Source organism: Cololabis saira, chromosome 2 (assembly GCF_033807715.1).
Source record: "Cololabis saira isolate AMF1-May2022 chromosome 2, fColSai1.1, whole genome shotgun sequence".
In the NCBI taxonomy this organism is placed as follows: Eukaryota; Metazoa; Chordata; class Actinopteri; order Beloniformes; family Belonidae; genus Cololabis; species Cololabis saira.
The window spans coordinates 21,158,745-21,181,987 of record NC_084588.1 but is presented as its reverse complement, the minus strand read 5'-3'; the positions used below and the strand labels follow the sequence as shown (position 1 = coordinate 21,181,987).

Sequence of the window (23,243 nt, the reverse complement as noted above, 5' to 3'; positions counted from 1 at the left end):
TTTTCGCTGACAAAAATGGGTAATTTTTACGCTCACAACGTGCCCTTGCAATAAACTGTCTGTTTTTTGAAACTGCGTAGTATGCTACTAGCGTGTACTTATATTACCAAAATGATCTGCAGTTTCAGAGAAATACCCAGATAATGTGATGTTTCTGTGAAAATCTCCACACAAACTACTGTGTGCACAATGTGCTGCTAGTGTTTACTAATTTTGCCAAAATGTAGTATACAGCCCACAGTATGAGAGCAATTTTACAAGCTGCAGTATCTAAAAAGTACCCAGATGGTTTGTTACTTCCAGGAACATTTTGTTTTTCACGCGAACCTGAGCAGTCTACCTCATATACTATAACCAAGAAGCCACACAGAGCAATCATGTGACCAGCCTGTCTGCACCACAGCATACTAGATACAGCCATGTACCAGTATGCAGTGCATACAGTATACTATATAAGTAAACTACATACTATGCAGTTTCAAAAATAGCCTGTATCTTATATTAATGGACCATGGGGGCCAGTCACAGCAGGGACCAGTGTCCAGTATCTTTGACGGTGACATATTACATACCAACACCTGCAGTGCTGAACAAAAATTATATTTATTTTAACCCCTCTCACCTATTAATGTATTTTGGTTTCAGAGTGGGAAAATGGAGAAAAGTCTAATTTCTTCAAAGTTCTGATTTGTTTCTTAAATGTGTATTTATATCCGGTTTGTAAATGTGATTTGAGAGTTACTAACAGTGTGAACATGTATCTTTTTTTACCCTTTGCTTCAGTTAAGACCTTTTTTCATAGAATACCTTTCTCATACTAGAAAAATCACATCACTGGTAAATTTTGTTAACGGCTTTGTTTCGTTAAATGCTCGGGTGAGTATGCGCAGCGTAACATCTGTACAAACCTCCTGGTACCTGCTCACAAGAATGGAGCGCAGTCTTTAACATCCTAAATTGCACCTGTTTTTTCCATCACAAGCCCAAACATGTGTTAAAAAGGTCCACCTTTACAAGCCGTTACTTTATGTAGCATCAGCATGACAATCACCTTTAATGTACTCTTTTTCAATAAACAGATGTCATTTCCCATCAGTTTCTCTAGTCCAGACAGCGTGAAGTAGCATAAGTCTCATTCATTCCCTCTTCTTGACCAAAAATAGGTATATATACACGAAAAAAAGGAAAAATGAAGAGAACTGTGCCAAATCAAACGGATGAAATAAAAAGAATTTATTCCCTTTACAAAGATAAAACTGGCCACAACCTGCTCTCTGACACACTGTCAAGCTTGAGCACACCGGTGAGCGTCTCCCACTGATCATATTCATTTCTTTTGCATGCACACACGTACACACCAGACACCAGCAGGACAACTGGTAAAACACTTACAGTACACATAGTGGGCAGAAAGAGGGAGAGAAACACAAATCGCTTTAATAAATACCAAACATACACTTAACAAAAGTTACAACTAATCCAACTGGTATGATACAAACCAAAAATAAAGAAATGCTTTTATGTTTGTACAAGCGGTTGTGGTAGTTCATATATATATTTATATAATTTATATATTAAAACTATTTTAAACGCTTTACTACTAGGCCAAATAAAGCCAGACATTCATTTGTATATAACAGTTTCTTCTCTGATAACCTATATATTTGAAATAAACTTTTAGTGTCTCCAGGATTTGAGTGCAAATATCTATTCCTTATGGATGAAACAGTAAAAACAACTAGTGAGGTAACTCACACGTACGTACAGTAGACTGTTGCACATCTCCCAGTCAGATACAGTAAAACCCCTTACATTCCTAAAATAAAAGGCAATAAGTTAAATAGCTTTACAAAGAAATGCTCAACCAACCGAACAAACATATAAATAAATTAAATAATAAAATCAACTTAATTAAAACCACAAACAAATTTGACATTTTCTTGTGCAAAAACCAGAAGGGGACCTTTGTGTTTCTGCTCTGGGTGGGTGGATGTTTCGCTTTGAACCAGACAGATGAAAACATTGAAATCACAGTCACAGGAGTTAAACACGTCATCTTCTCAACAGGAATGTTCTAGCAGTGAGTCTGCCGCACAAACAGGCATTTGAGGGCAGGTGGGGGGGCGGGCGTACGGATGGCGGACACGGCAAAGTGAACACACATTTGAGGGTCAAACCGACTCGAACCAGAACCAGGAGAGGCCACAGTGAGCGATGGGGCAGCCAGAGAAACAGGGCCTGGGCGGGGGAGGGGAGGTGTCACTATTGGGAGCATTGCACCATCAACTCTTCCATAAAGGCTGAGGAAAGCCGGGCAAAAAAAGCAGGTGGGCGCAGGGCTAAACCATTGAAACAAAATGCAGATTCCAACAACTTGATTCACACTGGAAACCACTGACTTAATAACAAACCACAGTGCTGGTTACAGTAGATGCTAAGAGATTTCAGCTGTGGGCACAAAATGACGACAGTTACACACTTTAAATTTTTGCTTCAGCACTTTGACAGAGCACTATCAATAGACCTGTGATTGCACCGCTTAATGAGGACATGCATAGCTCTCCTATGGGACACGCTCTATGAGTAGAGATTCTTCAATAAAATTACAATAAATCTACCTTTAAAATCAATACCTTTTGCTTGTCACTTTGTTTTCAGCCTTTGGGGAAAAGAAATTGTTTGCAGCTCTGTTTTTTTCATTCTGGATATGATTTACATCAGCAGTAAACCTTTGAACATTGCACACTCAAAAATGCCAAAAGCATGGTGATCTTCTGACCAACTCTTTTTCCCATTAATTTTGCTATCGACACCTAGAAAGTCTTACAGAAGATCTTGTTTCTTTCTGTCCTTTTCCTCTTTGGACCCTCAGGAGTGGCCTTACAGGATGTCGGCCAAGCTGCTGGGGATGTTGTAGCGGTCAGGCAGGACCCTCATCTTCAAGGTTCCATCAGCTCCGCAGGTGAAGATGCGGTTGCCGGGGCACGTCTCCACTTGCATGACTCCTGCACCAATATTGCGGAAGATGGACTGCTTGGCATGTTCGGTGCTAAATGAGTGCATGAGCCCGTGGCCGGCTAACTTCCACACCTGGAGGGAGAAAGAAGCATACGGGAGAAAACAGGTTTCTTTCTGTTCTTTTCCTACAATAACTATTTTTACATGCAGTCAAAATTTGGGTTATTGCTAATATTCCGGTTACTGAAACATTCGGAATATTCCGTTTACATGCGTGAGCAAACAGGGTTATCCTTGTATACATGGTAATTAATCATTCGGGATATCCCGATCAAACCAGAGACGCGCGGAGAACGTGATGACGCAATTAGCGTAATTTCCGCTTCTTCTTCCTGTATCCAAATTCAAAACAAATGCTGCTTCGCGCAACTTTACGCTCACCTTCTTGTAAATCTCGCTATCCCGGTACTTTCTACCGTCTACAAATGCCAAAATGTTCATATCCTTCATTACATTTATGAAGTCTCCTCCTCACTCCAAAAGTGTGGCGCGGTCTTGCGTTTCGCCGTGTTTTAGAAGAACGTCCTGGACTCAAAAGACCAGGATTCCTTGTGAACAGAGCATGCGCAGAAAACAAATTCCTGTTCCGTTTGATGGGGACATGACCGAATATTCAGGTTTTAAAAGGAGTAACCCAGGGGTCATATTCAGGTTTTTAAAAACCCGAATATGAGCAAATTTGGGTTATTCAAAAGGGGTTATTGGTGTTTACATGGCCGTGCAAATTTGGGTTATTGCCAATATTCGGGTTTTAAAAGGGTTGTTGAGTGCATGGAAACGCAGTTAATGTCTCTGAGTGACGGAGTGTGTCTTACCTTCATGTTGCCCTCAGCAGAGCCGGTGACAAAGAAATCCTCATAAGCATCCAGTGCGAGGGCCTTGATGGCTGAGTCATGGGCCTGGAAAGTGTGCAGCAGCTGCCTCTGGCGAATATCAAACACACACACAAAACCCTTCCTGCCGCCGGTGATGAGCAGCTGCTGCTTCGCAGCATACTGAAGCACCGTAGCCCCGTTTTCATGGCAGGGGAACGCTGAAGGAGTGGGAGGAAAGGAACATGAAAACTGCTTCACAAAGCAGCAAGGCATCATTCAAAGAGGCTGACATGTTATATTTCTTACCATGGACGATGGTATTGCTGGGTGAAATCAGAGTATCCCACAGGCAAACATTTCTGTAAATAAACCAAAAATATTAGTGTTTAGGTACAGAAGGCTCAAATGTAATGCTGCTCGGCATGTGATGCTGCTCACCTGTTGTCGTTGGATTGCCCAGCTGTGGCGATCAGGCTGGAGGATGTGATGAAGGCAAAATCACCACAGGTCTTAGAGTGACACTGCCAGCTCTGACAGCAAGAAGAGAAAATAGGTGCATCATTTCACTTCTTAAGACTAGCATGTGTTGTTTCCATTATGATAAGAAAAAAGGTTGATGGAGTTAACCTCACCAGGTATGGTTTGGGGTTAGAGGATGTTTGGTTGACCTGCCAGAGGCTGAGGAAGCCCTCTCCATCGGCAACTCCACACTACAAGAAGAATCCAGAGAAATCACAGCAATCCTACCAGGGACAACAACGCTGCTACTCTACGTGCACGTGTGCGTTACCTTGTTGCCCTGGGAGTTGAAATAGAGCCGGGTGACTCGCGCGTTGCCCGCTTGTCTGAAGCAGATGAGCTGCTGAGGTCTGTTCCACTCAAACATCCTCACACTGCCATCCTGAGCTCCGGTCATGTCTGAAGCACAGCCCAACACACCAAGCACACACACGCAGAAAAAAAAGGACCAAGATGGAGGCAATAAAGTGATACATCAATAAAAGTAGGGAGACTAAACATAGAATATAAAATAAGATGTAGGCACTTACAATACTGATATATGGGATGTGATGTCATCCTCTTCACATTATTTAGATTCCTCTTCATAATCTAAATAAGGACATTAGAAGCATAAGTTCATCCTCTGAAAACTGACTGTTGAGGCCATTTGAGATATCTGGAAATGAGACTGCACTAATTTAATAAGAAATGCCTACGGATACCAACTTTTCTAACTCTTTTTTTATTACTTCAAAAAAATCTATCCATAACCCTTTGTTATTGCTCCCTGGGGAAATCATAAAGTACAGGCTGTAACCTTCAGCAGCTGAAGGCGCCCTCACAACTTTTCCTCACTGTCGGTGGTTTGTGGCTGCTCAGCTGTGCATACCAGTAGTGAATCTAAATTATTATTTTACCTATAAATATAAAAGTAAATCAAAGCACCACTCCGTTGTACAGTAATTATACCCGCCGTAATACTATTAGGTACCAGTGTTGGTTGAATACGTTTTTTCTCCGTCCATTCATTGAGCAGATGTTTTCTTAACTTATGACTGAGAAACACACTGGGGATTGTGAAAGGTCCAGGTAAAGCGACCAGAAGGGAACCTGTAACAGGGCCTTCAGCCTGCGTGTCTCTATTACACTGGAGCGCCACATAAGAACCGTTGACTCAGCAAATAACACAGCCAACCATGAGGTGGCATTTTTTTCACGTTAGCATAAAAGGAGACGAAAAAGAAGAATGCAACAAAAGAAGAAGAAACGTGTAAACGAGGGAAGCTACTTGTGTTTGCGCTTGCTTTTTAAACTTGCTTTTCATACTGCAGTGGTAGCAGTTGAGATTAAAAGAAAAGCCCCTTGCTGGACCTCCACATCAGCATAATACGCCACCAAACCAAAAACAACTCATCGGCCCATCAATATCGTTTTTTTTTTAATAATCTCCAACAGGTTCAAAAGTTGTGTCCATGTGATTGGAGTTCTTGTTGGCCAACGTGAGCACCTCCTCTACTACAGGAACGTCTTTCACCCTGTAAAAGTTCCTGAAGGCCATCTTAGTGGGTAATGGAGATGCGCGTCAACGATCCAGTCCTAAAAAAATCTACCCGGATGTCCTGCTAGTGAAAACACTTCAATAGACACGAGAACAGTGGGGAGTTGGGGATCAAACCAGGAACCTTTCTATTAAAATATGCCCACTCTACACACAGTAACTGGATCAAGAGCAGACCTGTGAAAGTGTTGCCTATTTTATTTGCTGTGCTTTAACAACAATCCATTATTAGCAGCGTTTCTTAGTGTAGTGAACTTCACTGTAACATAGAATATTCCTAAACTAACGATCATAACCCTTCGGGAAAGTAAAAGTTTTAACAGTTATTAAAAGTTACCAAATTTCCCAATAAAACTTTGACTTGAGACAAAACACAACACTGGAAGCCTACTTTGGAAAAAAAGGAGCTCTACTCATTCCTAGTTTCCATAAATGACTGCATGGGTTGATAAGGATCTGAAGAAACTAAGACACTGGCCCTGCACGCTAAACAAGCCCTGCTCCTTAAACCGCTGCGACATCCTCTATCCGGTCGTCTCATTTATCAGTGCGGCTGGGACATGGAGAACCCTGGTTATGTGTTAGTGTGACGCAGATCTGTACCTTGGGTAGTCGGCTGTGTGAGCTGCTTCTATCTGTGTTTATATGCAGCCATCTCTGCAATGGAAACATGCCCCCCCTTTGTATCAGCATCTACAGACTCAGCAGGCTGGCTGTTTAGTCGGCAACGCTCTGTTTGGCCCGACGCTGATAACAATTAAAAACACAAACTTTGTCTGCAAATGTAATTGTAATTGAGTATTGGCAGCAAAATAAGGATGCCATTTTATTTTTTCTGATTCTGATGTTTCTCTCTTGTTTAGATGCAATAGAAAGACTTCAGAGTCGTTGCATTGGTTTGTGGCATCTCAGGACTGGGACGGTGCTTGGTTTCCCCCTTCTGGCGGCTGCAGAGAACTCCACCCCTGTTACTGTCTAGTTCTGTGGTGCAACGCAATAATGTTGCCCTTTAGTAAAGAATGAGCACATACCACACTCGCTCCCATGCTGGTCTGACCGCTACCGAGCCATGGCATGGATGCAGACACCGACATCGGTGGTGATGTGAAAGAGGCCGAGGTCTGGGCAATATTGGTGTGAGAGGAACGATGGTCTATGTCATCAGAGCTGTAACGTGAAACAACCACAAGCAGTCACTCAGATGAAGTCTCTCTTCTTTGCCTGTTGTATTTTGAGGACAGAGAGAGAGAAAGACTCTGAGTGCATCAGACCTGCGGGATTCTTTATCAAATTCCTCGCCTATCCAGGTGTAGGGCTGGACAGCAACGAGAGTGGACACATCCACCTCCTGCACGTCATGGGTAGAAGCCAGCACTATCTCGTTGGAGTTGGCCTTTGAAAGGAAAGATGCAGGCATGAAATGACCAAATGAGACATCATCACATTTGCTTTTAATTTCCCATAAATAACAGGTCAAGGAATTTATTAAGATAAAATGATTAAAAAAATAAATAACTATAATTTAGTATTTCTCAGTATTTTTAAATCACACACAGACAAATAGCAGACCTTATTGATGGCAAATGCCATAATTATATCAGACTCCTTGTGAATGATTTTAGCCTTTCCTCCAGGGTAACCAAGATCAGCCTCCACCTATGAAAAGGAAAAAAAAACAACAACATAATTTACAGATGAGGCGAGACTTTAAGGAGGGAAAAGCGATGTGTGGCTACCGAGTGGAAGTTTTGAAATATTCTGTTATTACCTTAAAGTGGCCATATTATGCTTTCCTCAGATTTATCTAGTCTTATTATAATGAATTGTCATCTTAGACATGACTGCTGGCTCAATGAACCACTGCTGCAGAAATCATTTGCAGAAAATATTTTTTACACAGTACAGACTGAGAGCGAGAGCTTCAGCGGTCACATTAAAAGCAGACCTTTATGAATGCGCAGCAAAGGTCGTGTGCATTTTCCATCCTGGTGGGTCTCCTAGTATTTCTTACTAAGCATTTTGCTTTTGTTTCCGAAATGTTTCCAATGAAATGTGTTTTAGGTTGGAAGGGAAAATTGGCTGACCATGGCTCAGAGGAGCAGGAGTGTTTTTCCAAGGCCAAGTACACATTGGGTTTGCAGTAAGCTCGGACACGTGAACCACTGTCTGCGTTGTGTTGGCAACCGGTGTATGTGAACATTTTAGAGCTAATATCGTGGGTTCGGAGGGGCACGGCCTCAGATTTTTACGCTCTCTTACACACTACCGAGAGAGAGAGAGCAAAAAAACAAAACAATTATACCAAGAAACAAAGTTATCCATCTCACCATTTATCAGACTAAGAGAGCCCAGACTGTTGGCAACCAGGGCCTCAAAAGCAGTCTGGTAACAGCATGCAGACTTTTTCTGGCTCAGCTGGCATTTTACTGCACTCCTCATATTAAGTTGTCATGCTGAAAAGAGGAATTATGTGCGTCTACGAGACATTAGCTTTGCCCATCGGAAAGCCTCCAGGAATATCAGCCAATTAGAAAACACTTGAGCCAACTCTGGTCGTTTTCGGGAAGGGCCGCTCCCAGAGTTTTTATTATTCTGTAAAAAAAAAAAAAAAAAGCTATTCTACCTGTATCAGAGATTAAAAATAAATGGCTGAAGAAGTGCATAATATGGCCATTTTAATTTCCTTCAATACATGAGTAGGAGAGAAAAAGGCTATATTTTAACCTGTTTGCCATCAAATTGCTGTATCATTATTCCCACGTTATGAAGAGACAGAATTATATGCACCTAAATTCAAAGGAGTAATCATAGAGGAATGTCAGGTTTAGCTGCACAATAACTGCAAATATTGAGAGTTGATTCGCGTTTCCGCTTCGACAACACCCTGCACAATTAGCAAGCCTCACGGCCCTGACAGTGAGCATGCAAGTTAGCAGGTCTGCTGAAGGTGCCAGCTCTCTTGCTTCTGAGTCCAGCAGAATCAGTCGAGCTACAAAGTAGCAAGGAGTGAGAAAGACAGGGAAACGTGTTATGTTAAAGGCTTGGACGTGAGGTAATGTGAGTGGACGTTACAGGTGTCCCAGTGAGAGGAAAAGATTACAAGTTAGATCGAAGGCTCAGTGCCTGGAGGAGATTTTATGCCAGAAAAATCGTCAGACGAGTCACTGTCAGGTCAAGCTGGAGAGAAGAAAACCAGCACTCCACCCAGTTTTGTGTTGAACTATAACCAGCAAACCAAAGCTTGTTGGTATAACTGTTGTACGTGACTTATTTGTTTTCACCCATAATGGATTTGAACCCTCAAGCTTGGCTTTTCAGTGACTCTCTGAGACATACAGACAGACGGACAGACAGACGGACAGAGCCAGGGCCTGGGCTGGTACAATAAATGATACTACCTTATAGGGCCTGCTAGCTCCAGCTATGCAGTTTGGGTTTATATGGTCCACATGGTTCTCTAAAGACTTCACAACACACAGAGGCAATATAGACACACAATACACCAACACAGCACAACAGAAACCACATGCACAAACACATGGGGGGAAAAAAAACAACAAAACATGAAATGAAATGTCCTGTGTTTGTTTTAAGATGTCCAAGGAGTCAAAGCAAAGATAATCACACTAACAGAAACAGTGCAAATGCTCACAGGTCACCTCTCTGTGTATTACAGTGGCATGATGTACATGATATATGGGGGGAATCTGGGGTTCAAAGCGCCATATAGTCATCTAGATTTATCCGTAGGACAATCATAAAAATGAAAATTAAATTATAATCTGCAAGCGTTATATTCTAACAATGCAATACTGTCTAGATAATAATAAGCACACTGTTAAAAAAAAGCCCCTGTAGAAAGGCTAATATTGCTAAATCTAGTCAAAATTATCTTATTTAAAGCAAGAAAGACATTTTTTTCTTGACTAGAATTCTTAAAACTAGCAAAGTAGTCTGAAATGGTCTAATTTTTTAGAAATTAGTTTTTTCAGTGTAGGTTGCCATTAAAACAGCTGTCTGTAAGGATGCTGTTCTTTGATTCCTATGTCATAAATTGTGGCAAAAATTAGTGGTTAGGTTGTTAAGGCCTATTTTATGTTTTTTTTTCTTGTTTTTTAATATTGTTATTTCCAGCATCATACCATCTTATATTTGGGTTAAGATGATCATTGTGCTACAAGAGGTGGTCCAAAAAAAAACAACAGCCAAATATATTATCTAGCTTGATTCTCTAATAAATAGGGACGTGTTTAGTGTATGTGAGCACTAAACTGGAGAGTACAGAAGTAGATGTGTTTTTTTTAATTATGTATTCGGCTGACCTCGCTTTGCTTCCTTTTTTTGGTAAAGATGTAACGGATAAAAGTTTCCTGAAGAATTTCCTGTTTCACCAGGAAATGCCAAAGACGCCGCGCTGGGAAGGACTGATGGCTCTTTGTCCTGTAAGACAAAATTGAAAGCGGAAAACCTCACTGATTAATATTTTATTTCCAGTAAAGGTCAAAGTGACGCACACTGACCACATCTCAACAAACGTCCAGGGAAATATAATATACGTGTTAAACAATATTTTCAAAACAGAGCTGTTGGCAGCAGGTGCCTTTTTTCACAAAATCCCACTGGGATTGTGCGTCATTGTGTATTTTTGACTACTGTGTATGATAAAATACTCACTTGAAGGGTGTGTTGTCTGGCTCTAGCATGGCCTTGTGTCGCAGTATAGCTGGGCCCGCCCCTGCACTGAGGTCAGTGGGGTAGGTGTTGATGTAATTGGGAGGTGGACCATCAAACTTATTTATTCGCTCTAGCAAAAGCTGCTCCCAGTTCTCCAAAGTCTTCAGTACAGCGTTGGTGAGAGGGGAAGTAACCGGCAAGTCTGTGATAGAAACACAAACAGTGGACATATAAGACAGGCAGCACTTGGAAATGAAGAGCTTTAGTTTACATGAATTAATGACATGGTTTAGACGGCTCATTGTAATTGTTATGTTGGCGTATTTTCTCCGTTTGAAGTGTCAACCAAGTATGAAAATATCCCAGCCAGTGGGTGAACTCAGGTTTCAGGGTTCTGTTATGTTATGGTACCTGTTCAGTGCACAAAACATCTCCCTTCTCCTCTTTTTCCTCCTCCCAGATATTATGATGCACTTGCTGTACCACAGAGGCAGGAAACAAGCCAATATGCACTAAAAGGGGCAGCTGTACATGCATGAACTGCTGATGATCTGAGATCTGAGTATTTGAATTCAAGTGTTTTTGCTATTAGTCTGATGTGTGGGGGAGTGAGCTCAATTTACTGTTTGTGCTTGTTTCAGTTCCATTGCCAAGTACTGTATGCTCTCGCTAACAGTATAATTTAAGATTAAGATTTCACTTTATTTCTAGACTGTTCTGAAATGTGCTTTGTGTGCCAATACTTTTACATAAATAATATATATAAACAACAAAAAACCCATAACATCTAAGCACAACTTAGATGCTGAAACACTCAACATCCTAAAGTGACTGCATCACCCCTGGCTCAGTCCATCCATGATCCTTACGACCTACTTAGAGCCTGGATTGATTTAATAATTTAACCAACTGAGGTGCAAGACGCTTCCTCGACCGGTTGAGGTGAGCCTGTGGCAGTCTGAATCCACTTCCAAATTTACATTTGTATGGAAGGCTAAAGCTATACGACTGCCGAAATAGGCACACCTTTCAGAAACAGGGGGCGGAGTTTCAGTAAAGATCCTATTTTATGTAACTTTGATCCCTATTAATCACTCATTAGATCAAGCACCACATTAGAACTGTTTTACTCTGATCTCAAACTCTCTGGGTCTGTTAAGAGCATGCAGTCCAAATCTTCTATTTCTCTGTGTGCTCAGTGAGCAGTTTGGCCTTCCTAAACCAATCAGACATGTTACTGCCACTCATATGTCACATGGGCGTGGATGCACTGGCTGTATTGATCTGTGCTTAGAGTTCAGAGCACCAATCTGCAAATGCAAATTATGCCTGCATGAAGTCATATTGAAAAAGAAAAACTAAATAATTAATGGAATTTCTTCCAATACCCGCCCCTTTAAAACTTTTGATTGTGCTACTCTTAAAATGACAGATAAACAGCCTGAAAGTGGATATATTACAGTTTGATTTAATTTTGAACCATTGGAAAAACCTTTGTGACTTCAAGAATTTGTATCAGTTTATGAGAACAGCTTCCCATGTTTAAAGAAGTGTATCCTTCTAAATAAAGGTGACAGTATATTAAACTGAAGGAATTGCTTAAATCAATGATTTACCTGTGAAGTCAAGGCCAGTGAGAGGGATGAAGTTCTTGACATTTTGATGGGCCAGTTTCACCATGGCCAGACGGATCAAAGCCCAGCTGCGAGCCACACAGACAGACAATGAGATGTGGCTCCAGAACTAGATGAGACTAAATTAGAAGAGGACGGGGGGTACCTGTAGGAGTTGGGCTCAGAGTGCTCTGTTATCTGTGTGTCAGAGAGGAAGGCATCATCATCATCGTCATCATCATCCTCAGCACCACTTTCGTCTGAGTCATACAAAGCATTGCTGTCTGAGAGCGGCAGGAAGGGCTGAGAGAGAGGAATGAATACTTTAAAATAACCTGGAGACCACGAGTCACAGGGCATTTCTTTTTAATCGCTTCAGTCAGTCAGTCTTACTTTAGCTACAAAGTAGTCCCACATGCTCAACTCTGGCGGGATGAACTTTTCTCTGTAGGTGGGTCTCTCTACAGGCACGGGTGGTGGGGTGGCAGGTGTCTCCTTTACAGGGCGTCCAGGAACCAGCATTCTCATGTTGAACCTCCGTCTGGAGCGGTCCACATCCTCTGCCGGGGCCTGAGGGGGAGCCGCTGATGCACAGGAGAGGGACAAATAGATGGTAAATTTCACAGTGAACTTTAGTGAGAAATGTTAGAAGGAGACCGTACCAGGAATGGAGATGAACTGAGACTACATCTCATTTTCATTCCATGAAAGGAAAGAAGGAGAACTCCATCAACACCTTAGGGCTTGTGTCCACATAGCCTTTTTTCGAGTGTGTCCCGCCATCTTTTTCAACTGTCATAATGAACTGAACGAGTACAATGTTCAGTGACATAATATGGCACATCCAACCCTCTGAAAGATGTCTCTACTTAAAATTGTCCATAACCAGGTCACTCTGGGTTATGGTCCAAGTGGTTCTTGCATAAGATGAGGATATTCACCAAATCTTTATCACTCAGGTATTGGCTGGCAAACCTCCTTGTAGTTCAGCTGTGATTGAGTTGTGACAAACGTTGTACTGAGAACAGGAGGACAAATGTCCTCTACCTGGTACTCGTGACGGTAATATAAATAAATAGAGTAGCAGGAAATAAAACAAACTAAATCATACTGTAAAATATTGAGGAGTATTACGGCAACTAAAGAAAAAAAATACAATTCTGACTTTAAAGTCAGAATTCTGACTTTTTTTCCTCAAAATTGTATTATTTTTCTTCAGTGGCCCTACTGTAATACTCTTCAGTAAAAAAATAATCAAGGTTTGTCATAAAACTGTAATCCAAGCTGAAATCTGTCACCACGCTAGTCAGTGACAAAGCTCTTTTGGTTTTTAATTTCTGTTAAGAGCTCCAGCAACCTGCCAACTCTTTTCTCTGGCAGAGAAAAGCGCTGTGTGGACACAGACCTTCACTCAGAGTCTAAAATACTCAATATCGATAATGCAACTGAGCCATGAGCAGCAGTAACAGTGATCCTGTCAAAAATGCCTGTGTTAAGCTTCAGTTCTGAGAAGTTAATGAGTCATTACACACTCGTGAAAACAAATACACTGGAAAGAGAGAGATACAAAGACCAAACACAAATATTAGGGATGGACAGACAAGGCAAGACACACTAGGTTGTACACAAACCTGCACCATATTCCGGGGTGATTATCTCTGGCCACACAACAGACATAACAAGACAAGACACAAACCAGAGTAGACAGTGCAGTTAGACACACAGATACTACACAGTCCATGGCGCAATGTAATCAGTAAATATGACATGTAGTGTGTGGCACAAAATACACAAAACATACTGAACACAGACAATGAATTTGCTTAGTGGTAATGTTGCTAAGCATTTTCTGGTATGCATAGCACTTGAGGGAAGCAGATGTGATGTGATTGTGTTTATTTTAAATGGGTATCGATTTGAATGTGATAAGGAGGCATCGATGTGCATCATCCCTCATAGCAGCTCATCTGTGATATGCATGCAGAATTGCAGCAATTCTCGAAAGGGCAGAGTTTTAACAAGTGATTCCTATCAACAGTCTGGCATTTAAGACTCCCTCTCCTCAAAAGAAGCTCCTCAAATGGCTCTTGGCCTTACTGAGGGTTACCTCAGACTCTGCAGAAATGTTCAAGCTAAATGCCAGCTCCTATCTTCTGTCCACAGTAACAGAACTTCAGTGCAGGATGCTCTGGCCTCAAGATTATGGCTGAATAGTGTCCAGTAAAACCACAAGAGTGAAACCTGTATGGTAGAGCTACTCAGGATAAGGTTTGGTTTCTACAAATCTAAAGGACACAGTCATGTAACACAAGAAATATTATTGCAGTCATGCGTAAAAGTTAGTACCCCATCTTTCCACCATCTATTTTTGTCTGCACAAGCATATTAAAGCCATCTGATGGTAGTGGGTGTTAGTATTGGGCAAACACAACCTCAGAACCTCTGAGCTCTAGGTTGGTTTAAATCATATTTATCTGACAGATTCCAGTTTCTTCATGTACATGAGGTTTCTTCAGAACAGTCACGGGTCTGTTATGGTGTACCGCAGGGTTCAGTGCTAGGGCCAGTCTTGTTCAGTTTAGACATGCAGCCATTGGGAAGTATAATCCAGAACCACAGCATTCATTTTCATTGTTATGCTGATGTTACGCAGGTCTATTTGTCTATGAAGCCAGAAGAAACAGAACCTTTAGCTAAACTTCAGGCATGTCTTAGCGGCATCAAGGACTGGGTGTCCGGAAATTTTTTGCTTCTAAATGCAGATAAAACAGAGGTTATTATTTTTGGTCCAAAACATTTTAGGAAGGGATTAGATGGTGTTGTGATGGCTTCCAGTGCAACTGTGAGAAGCCTTGGTGTTGTTTTTGATCAGGATTTGTAGTTTAAACCATATATTAATCAGGTTTGTAAAATAGCATTTTTCCATCTCCGTAATATTGCAAAGATTAGGAAAGTCCTCTCGCAGAGTGATGCGGAAAAACTAATTAATGCGTTTGTATCTTCTAGACTAGATTACTGTAATGTGCTATTAGCAGGATGTCCAAGTATTTTGCTGAATAGGCTCCAGCTGATCCAAAATGCAGCAGCGCGAGTGCTGACAGGAATCGGCATGGGGAGACGATGTCTCACCTGTGTTAGCTTCACTCCATTAGCTCCCCGTAAAATTAAGAATCCAATTAAAAATGGTATTACTTGCGTATAAAGCCCAAAACAGCTTAGCTACGCAATATTTGCAAGACCTGATAGTGCCTTATGTTCCTAACAGAGTTCTCTGTTCTCGGAGTGCAGGTTTCCTTTTAGTTCCTAAAGTGTCCAAATGTAGATTTAGAGTGCGGGCGTTCTGCTATCAGGCACCATTATTTTGGAACCAACTTCCAATCTGGGTTAAGGAGGCTGACACCACCTCCACCTTTAAAACTAAATTTTACTAAACCTTTCTGTTTAGTAAAGCTTATAGTTAGTGTTAGTAAACCTCTAGTTAGCTATAGGCCTATGCTGCAGGGGGACACCAACATAATCCACTGAGCAGAGTCCAAGCCACTGTGCTATTACTTACTTGATCAAATTAAGCCAATCAGTAAAAATCATGTGGGCAATACTAAGTACCCCCATGGCCATTAGCCAGTAGATGTAATTTTAACAATGGCTAGAAGCAGTTGTATGTCTTTATCAGTCTCTCACATCGCAGTAAAGGGACTTTGCCCTTCAGTTCTTTCAGGTTTTTCAACATTAGGTCTGGACTTTGATCAGGACATTCCAAAATCTGGATTTTTCACCCCCATGTAGATTTGCTGGTGTTAGTTTTAGTTGTCAGACGGATAGTTTTTACATTTGCCTCAAAAATACTCTGGTGTGCAGAAAAGTTCAAGGTCAATTATAAAGAGAACAAAAAAACAACATGTACAGTATTTCATGGTGAAAACAGTTACATGTTGATGCTCATCGGAGGTTGTATTTGCCTGATATTAAGGCGCACAGCGATTAGATGATTTTTATTATGCTTTCCCAAAGAACACAGGATTATAATACAATATACAACATTTTGCACATGACTGCTTTTATAATTTAACCTGCACTAGGTCCACGCATGTTATGATTTTCTTTGTAACATTTAACTCTACCAACTGGACAGAACACAGTGAGATCTACAGTAGATTTTCACTGGTTTTCACAAACCACTCAAAGTGTACCTGGTTTAGTCTCAGATTTAGTCTGAGAGGGTTGCTCAGCCTTGGCCTCTGAACACTCCTTGCTAGGCCCAGCTGGTGCTTCGGTGACATGAGCACAACATGAGCACAGAGGACGTTACAAACTGAACATGCAAAGCAGTATACACCCCCCCCAAACACACTCACGCAAATACACATGGATTTTGGCTCATCATAACACTGAGCACAAATGTTTTCAAAGCATTAGTGAACTTTGTATTTTGTGATAGGCAGCTTAATGAGAGAGGGAGAGAGAGGAGGTAAGTCAAGCACCTGCAACCACGCAAATCTTTACAATAACCATGCACTGCAATCCTGCAAACCAGCACTGCAATCCACCAGCCCAGTTACTCACAGCTGGCCTTAGTTGCAGGGGCCACAGTGCCCGGCCCCTCTCCCCTTGAAACAGGAGGAGGGGGTCGTTTGGGGTGGTGGGGTTCAGTGGGGATGGGAGTGGGGTTTGGGGTGAGGTTGCTCTGCTCAGGTCTTCCTGTCTCTTGAGAGTCCTCTGGCACGGCTGCCTTAAAATCAGCTGGCACTGGGACACAGGGCAGAGGGCACACTCACACAAGACACTACACACCTGCAGCAGTAGCATCTTTGGAACATCAGTAGGACAGAACTAGGTGAATGTCTAATATGCACAAACCCAGAGGGATGGACTACAGGGTCAGAGAATCAGGATGTGAAAAGCGGACAGATGGGGAAAGAATAAGACAACAAGAGCTGACTGAAATGACGAAAGAAGTTTACGAAGACCAATAGAAAATGCCTTTATGTAGAATAAAGATATTTGTAAATCACAAATGAATAACTGTACCTGGCGGGAGCTCAGGTCTCTTTGGCCTAATGATGACTTTTGCTCCTCCTCCAAATACAGCAGCCCACATGCGGTTATTGAGAGGATGTGCCGCCAGTCGGAAGAGTTCATTGCTGTTGTGCGTGCCCAAGCCATGGATGAGCAGTGAAACATAAACAGCCACAACAGCTTCACACAAGAGCACACTGAGCCTCGGCTGGTCCTCCTCCCTTGCCGACGTCAACAGAGAAATTAGGGACGACACACCTGGAGAGAGAGGACGGGGTTTTTGAAACAGTTTAAGCTGCAATTCATAAAAATAACTTTCAAAGTTGTGGTGGATAAAAAACACAAAAAAACACGCTATCTGACAGTAAAGAGCCGATTTGTGAAAGCATGATGGCGTGATTGTTCTCTGTCTTTCCATTTCCTTCCCAAAGGCCATGGAGCTCCTATTATAGAACACCATCTGCCGCTCTGCATAAACACAGATTGCCTGCTTTGCTCTGCACTTCCTCCCACCTTTGCTGTTCTGTCTCTATCATGCCATTGAGTCCCATATACAGTACATGTATTTTCCCATCCGAAATAGAGGATCCGAAATAATTATTAACCTAAATGCAATCCTATGTTAGTGAGAGTAAAATTAGCAAAAAGGTAAAAAAAAATAAAATAAAATAAAAATAGCCATTTTGATCATTAAATGTATTATTTTGTCTTTTTCTTTGCATTAAAATCCAAGTCCGAGTCCCTTCCACATTATTTACCTGGCCATTGTGCCGGAGCAGAGTTGGGAGTTACATGTTCTTCGATGCTTTCTGTGCGCAGCCGTTTCCTCTCACTAAGCAAAAGGCCCTGGTACACCATCCCTGTAAACTGGTTGGCCTCTGTTTGACTGTTGCTAAGCACATAACAGAAAATGGAAATCATTAGCTAGAACCATCCAACACTGTTGTCAGAAGTCAGATAAAACTTGCACAGACCGTTAGATGTGCGGTATTGCAACATATTTACATATTTACCTGTAGCTGTGACTGTCGCACAGTGCTTGGTATATGCAAGCAGACAGAGAAGCTGCAAGTGTGTGCAGAGAATTAACCTGAGGATCAAAAACAAACTTTATTATTCAACATCATCATCTTGTATAATCAGAAAGAAAGGCTACAGAGTCTATAATTAGTATGTGTGGGCATATTTCATTTTTGTCTGACAGAAACGTGCTGCCAGAGCAGCGGGGAGCTTTTAATCCCAGGAGACTGTCAAAACCGTCTCGCCAGCATGTGAGGATTGACAAGAAGCTTAAAAGCTGTACAGTGATTAAAGCAGAGATCTCATGAGCAGCATTCAGTATTGCTTGCAAGTGTGCAGACCTGCTCTCAAATTTCATATCGTACAAACACAATCAGACTCCACACAAACACAAATCACCGCCCCCACCCCCTTTTATTTGGAGGTGATTCTGCCTACATGATAACAGAGTTGCAGTGACTACTCCTACGACAGTGTCTCTCTGAAAACTACAGATTTCCAACAACTCTGCTGCCCTCAGAGAAGCTGCAAAAAAAACTAATGATAAAAGGAGAGTTCTATAAAAATAAGGAGTTCTGACCCGCTCCTCCGTGGTATCAGGATGTGGGGGGGCCTCCATCAGCGCGGTGGTGTGGAGGATGTCGTGAATGTGGTTGCTCAGATGGAGAACGGGGTTGGCTATGACTGTCTTGGTGGGGGCAATGCAAGCTGATAGCAGAGGCAGTGTGGTAGGCAGAGGCAGAGGAGACTGCAGCTGTTTCACTGTGGTCTCCTACAGAATAAAAGACGACAAAGTACTTTTAGTTTTCTAACAGATGACAGTAGTAGACAGAAAAAGTGTGTGTGTGAATCTGTATGTGTACCTGCTGGCTCTCCTGCAGAAGGAAAAGGAGCTCCATGCGAACAGAGGTGACGCCCCCTCCCTTTGCCCCATGAAGACTGCAGTAGGATAGAAAGACCCTGAGGAGGGCTTGGTTCTTCCTCAGCCACGCTTTGCGCCTCTCAGAATGCTGCTGCTTGGCTTGAAGACGACGTCGCTCCATCTGGTGGCGCTCGTAAGCCCCTGCCTCTGTACCCTCTAACGCGTCATCTGATATGTCCACAGACGCTGTACGATCGCGCCAACGCTCTGCCTCCGACTCTTCCTCCTTCCCTTCCACCTGTGTGTTAAGATTTAGTTTATTTATATACATCAATAATTAACTTTGAATCAACCAAGTCTACATCAAATATTTGAATGTGTACCTTGTAGTTGCAGATCGTATGCATTGCCGCTATCTCCTTCTCAAGCCAATTGTAGAGCTGAAAGCGTAGCTTCCCTCCATCCACCTCAAAGCCCGTGGCCAGCGTACGCAGCTCCGTCATCAGTATCTTCAAACAGGCTCGGAACTTCAGCTGCTCTGCTATCACATCCACCTCTGACTCACCCTGAAACAGACGAAAGAGACTCACAGGAAAAGGTCCACTTTTTGCAGAGTTGCTGACATTACACAACGTTCTTCTAAAATGTAAAATATTTAGCGCAGCACTGATACAAAATTCAAGTCTACAGACGTGTGAGACATGTCCACTGCAGACTTGCAGAATGTATTTCTGGCTATGACGTCTTCACAGGATTTTTTTTTTTTTTTGTAAGGAAACTTAAAACTTTATGAGATAAGACCAGAATGTTTTGTAAAGGATGAAGACGTAAGCACTAAATATTGCCTGCTCTTTACTGTCACGACATTTGTGTGTGACTTGCTACATCCAAAATCAGCTTTGAAAAAAAAATGTTGATTATGAATCAAAACCACATTGAGCACATTTCAGACATGAAACATGTTTCATGTTTGATGTGTATAGACATTAGATTTCTTCCTGTTACCTGCGAGTCCTCTCTTCGCAGTTGTGGGCCATCATTTGTTGATCCTTCATCTACTTTGGTTTCAAGCTCTGGTTTCTTCATGGTTAGACCATCATCATCGTCATCATCTTCTTCTTTGTCAACTTCCCAGTCAAGCTTCAACTCATCTTCCTCCACCTTGACTGCGGGCTGGCTCCAGTCCAAACCACCAGCACTGTCATTACCTCCCCAGGCTAATGTAGGAGCTGCGGGTGACCAGTCCACACTTCCCTGCGTGCCGTTTTCCAAGGGCTTGCTCACATTTACGTTGGCATGTGATGAAGCCTCGCTGAGAGCTGAGGAGCCAGACTTCCTGCTAACTTTGGGAATCTTGGAGAGCACTTCCAGAGCCAAAACTGGGCAGCCCACCTAGGGAAGATACAAATATGATAACACTGGTGCATGCCCACTTGCTTGTTTGTTTTTGTAGGAAACACTTTCACAGCAGGTGAAAAGGTAGACAGCTGTTGAACTGATGTTTTGGTTGTTAGAAAATGTAAACTTAACACTCCACCACAGACACAACTGTATGACAAAGGTAGGATTATACTTCATGTGCCCACCTTGAAGTGCGCGTTTGCAGTCGTGAAGAACAATTTGCGCTCGATAAGGTTGATCTCGTCTGCGCTGCTCTTCTCAGCAGTGAGCCCAGCAGTTGTTGCTGTGCCCTCTGGATTGGCAAAGTGGCGACGAATGATCAAAGGATGTGTCCTCAAGTAGTTATAGAAACTAAACACCACAGGGTTGCAAGATTTCACCGTCACATCTAACACACGGGAACAACAATAAGAGGGAGAGGAATTTAAGCATAGAGTATAACAGAAATGATGAGCAGAGATTACACTCCTCAGATGGTTTTAATAGCCACGTTTCCACTGAGCGACGTGGCTCAGTTCAGAGGGGGATCTAATTCATGTACAGTATATCAGAAATTGCTGTCCTACAAACTCTCTATTATTAAATAAGAGACTTCCACTTGAGAGTTTTAAGAAATTAACTTTATTTAGAACAGCAATTGGACTTGGGTTTAGAGTGACTCGGTCAGATGGTATGGAGGCGTTTGAACAGAAATATCTGCAATGTTTCAGCAGTTGATAATTTATTGACTGTCCCTATAGGAGACTGTGGTGGGTAAGTCATGAATCTTTGTCGAATGTCCCACATAAAACTAACTTTATCGCAGTATATATTAGAACAACCCCCACAAGAATGAGCACAATAGCGTTCACATTGGTAGTCTTGCTGGCCATTATGACTTGCAGTTACAAATATATTAACCAACTTGAAAGTGGTGCGGACACGACCAGGCCACATGGATTTCTCCCTCTCTTACATACACTGGCTGATCTGTGACTGTACTAGGCATCCTTGAGACCAAATCACTTTGGTTTTTTGTTTCCTTTTGCAACAATCACACTGCCATATATGTACAAAAATAAAGCAGTTTTCTCTTATCAACAGTCTATGTGAAAATGATAAACAGAATGCCTCGTCTCTCGTGCTAGTTTAAGTGGACTATACCATAAAAAGAGGTGCAAACAAGCAGAATGGTACAGATAGGTTATACTAGTACCTCATTCAACATCTGACAATACAAATCCAAAAGAACAGTACTGAACTGAACTGTTTCATGGAAAACTGTTTAATGTTTTACACTGACCAGGATTCTCATCATCCTCTTTGGGGATTCGCTCCAACAGTGTGTCCAATGCCCGAGTGTAGTCTTTCATGATCCAGTAGGATATGCTGCGAAGGAAAGGGTCTGGGTGCAGCCTGGAACAGTGGTAGCCACTCCCGTCTCTGTTGCAGCCAAGAACCTTTTCGTGAAGGAGGCTTTGGCAGGTGGATGAGTTCTCAAAGTCAGCCTCATACAGCCGCGCTACTATCATGGCTAGCTGGAGATCCTCCATCTTTTCCAGCAACACCTGCACATCATAAAAATGACAAGGTTAATGCTACAGTGGAAGTCTGAAAGTTGGGTAAACATGACATCACAGAGGTTTCAGGAGTTCTGAGAGTCTTTTTCACCGTAGCCAATACAAGCAGCTGAAACACAGAATGCTCACACTTCTCTTTCTGTTTTTGGTTATCTGGATATTTTGACTGCATAGTTGGAAACCCCAGGCCAAGGAAAACTATGCGAGAACGATTGTTATGCATGTTATCAGCATAATTGAGGCTTCTCACTACTTATTCAAAGTCGTCAGAGTAACCAGCTTTAATCAGATATCTGGACTATTACTGATGTAGAGGTCTTCATACAGACACACATTCACTATCTGCATTATAATGTCACTGTAAAGTACAAGAGAATAATCAGTAACAGAAGACTCAACATTAGTCAGCCATGTCTGGCATCTAACGTGTTGATAAGAATATGTGTGTGTCTACCGCCATTGTTTCACACCTCTATGGCATCTTTGAGGGAACCAGCTAACAGGAAAAAGGCAGCGGACTGCTCGAAGCGCTGCTTCCCCAGCAGGGAGAAGGCGTTTTTCAGAGCTGCCTTTCGCCAGCGGTCTTCACTGAAGTTGTTCTTGAAGAACTGAGTCATCTTCTCATCGTGCTGGGACCTGAGACAGGGAAACTGCAATTGTTGGTATCTTGTAGTGGTTTAGAACAGAATGCAGTGATAGAATTATAAGAGTAATGACATATAAAGACGCCATCTTTTACCTGAAGAGTCCCCATAGGACAGCTTTCTTCTTCATGGCCAGGAAGAAAAGAGCAGCATCTAACGGTTCATTGTTCCTCTGGAATGCAGCTTTACCCACCTGATTACACACAAACATTACACTTACTAAAACACCAAGTTTCAGAAGTGAGTTGAGGTCAGGTGAAACAGAGGACTGTAAATATTAAATTGACCTTACTTAATTTCTGGAATGTATTTGCTTAGGTTTATTATAACTTTCCCACATCGATGTAAATTGATATTTTCCATGTTAAGATATTTACAGTGCAGAGTATAATACATGGAAGTAGGAACATGCTTAGAATAACAGCACCTTCAGTGAACTATCTGCACTTGCTCCAAAACATCTGATTTCCTAAGTCCTCCTGCAGAAGACTTCCTGATTGCATCACTGGCCTAAAACTACAAGCTGATCAGCAAGTACGGAACAGAAACAAAAATAAAAAAA

General features: G+C 42.0%; 1 protein-coding gene across 4 annotated transcripts in view; it reads right to left on the bottom strand.

Moving 5' to 3' along the window:
• Positions 1–1,209: 1,209 nt before the first annotated feature.
• dmxl2 (Dmx-like 2) overlaps positions 1,210–23,243 on the bottom strand; it is a 46,504-nt gene continuing 24,470 nt past the window's right edge. Inside the window, exons 28-55 of one of the 4 annotated variants that reach the window (XM_061740200.1) lie at positions 22,777–22,874; positions 22,508–22,673; positions 21,761–22,025; positions 20,664–20,866; positions 20,083–20,469; positions 19,461–19,643; positions 19,079–19,375; positions 18,796–18,987; positions 18,209–18,285; positions 17,954–18,087; positions 17,208–17,453; positions 16,370–16,447; positions 12,573–12,763; positions 12,346–12,482; positions 12,183–12,268; positions 10,567–10,768; positions 10,215–10,332; positions 9,291–9,356; positions 7,462–7,548; positions 7,164–7,285; positions 6,924–7,059; positions 4,883–4,943; positions 4,624–4,751; positions 4,466–4,543; positions 4,272–4,363; positions 4,140–4,192; positions 3,834–4,051; positions 1,210–3,090 (exon numbers count right to left, since the gene is read on the bottom strand). In XM_061740200.1, the coding sequence (XP_061596184.1) occupies positions 2,881–3,090; positions 3,834–4,051; positions 4,140–4,192; positions 4,272–4,363; positions 4,466–4,543; positions 4,624–4,751; positions 4,883–4,943; positions 6,924–7,059; positions 7,164–7,285; positions 7,462–7,548; positions 9,291–9,356; positions 10,215–10,332; positions 10,567–10,768; positions 12,183–12,268; positions 12,346–12,482; positions 12,573–12,763; positions 16,370–16,447; positions 17,208–17,453; positions 17,954–18,087; positions 18,209–18,285; positions 18,796–18,987; positions 19,079–19,375; positions 19,461–19,643; positions 20,083–20,469; positions 20,664–20,866; positions 21,761–22,025; positions 22,508–22,673; positions 22,777–22,874 (4,311 nt within the window). In that variant the 3' untranslated portion in view covers positions 1,210–2,880. The remainder of the gene's footprint in view (positions 3,091–3,833; positions 4,052–4,139; positions 4,193–4,271; positions 4,364–4,465; positions 4,544–4,623; positions 4,752–4,882; positions 4,944–6,923; positions 7,060–7,163; positions 7,286–7,461; positions 7,549–9,290; positions 9,357–10,214; positions 10,333–10,566; positions 10,769–12,182; positions 12,269–12,345; positions 12,483–12,572; positions 12,764–16,369; positions 16,448–17,207; positions 17,454–17,953; positions 18,088–18,208; positions 18,286–18,795; positions 18,988–19,078; positions 19,376–19,460; positions 19,644–20,082; positions 20,470–20,663; positions 20,867–21,760; positions 22,026–22,507; positions 22,674–22,776; positions 22,875–23,243) is intronic. The other 3 variants (XM_061740207.1, XM_061740215.1, XM_061740224.1) reach the window with 3 other exon arrangements.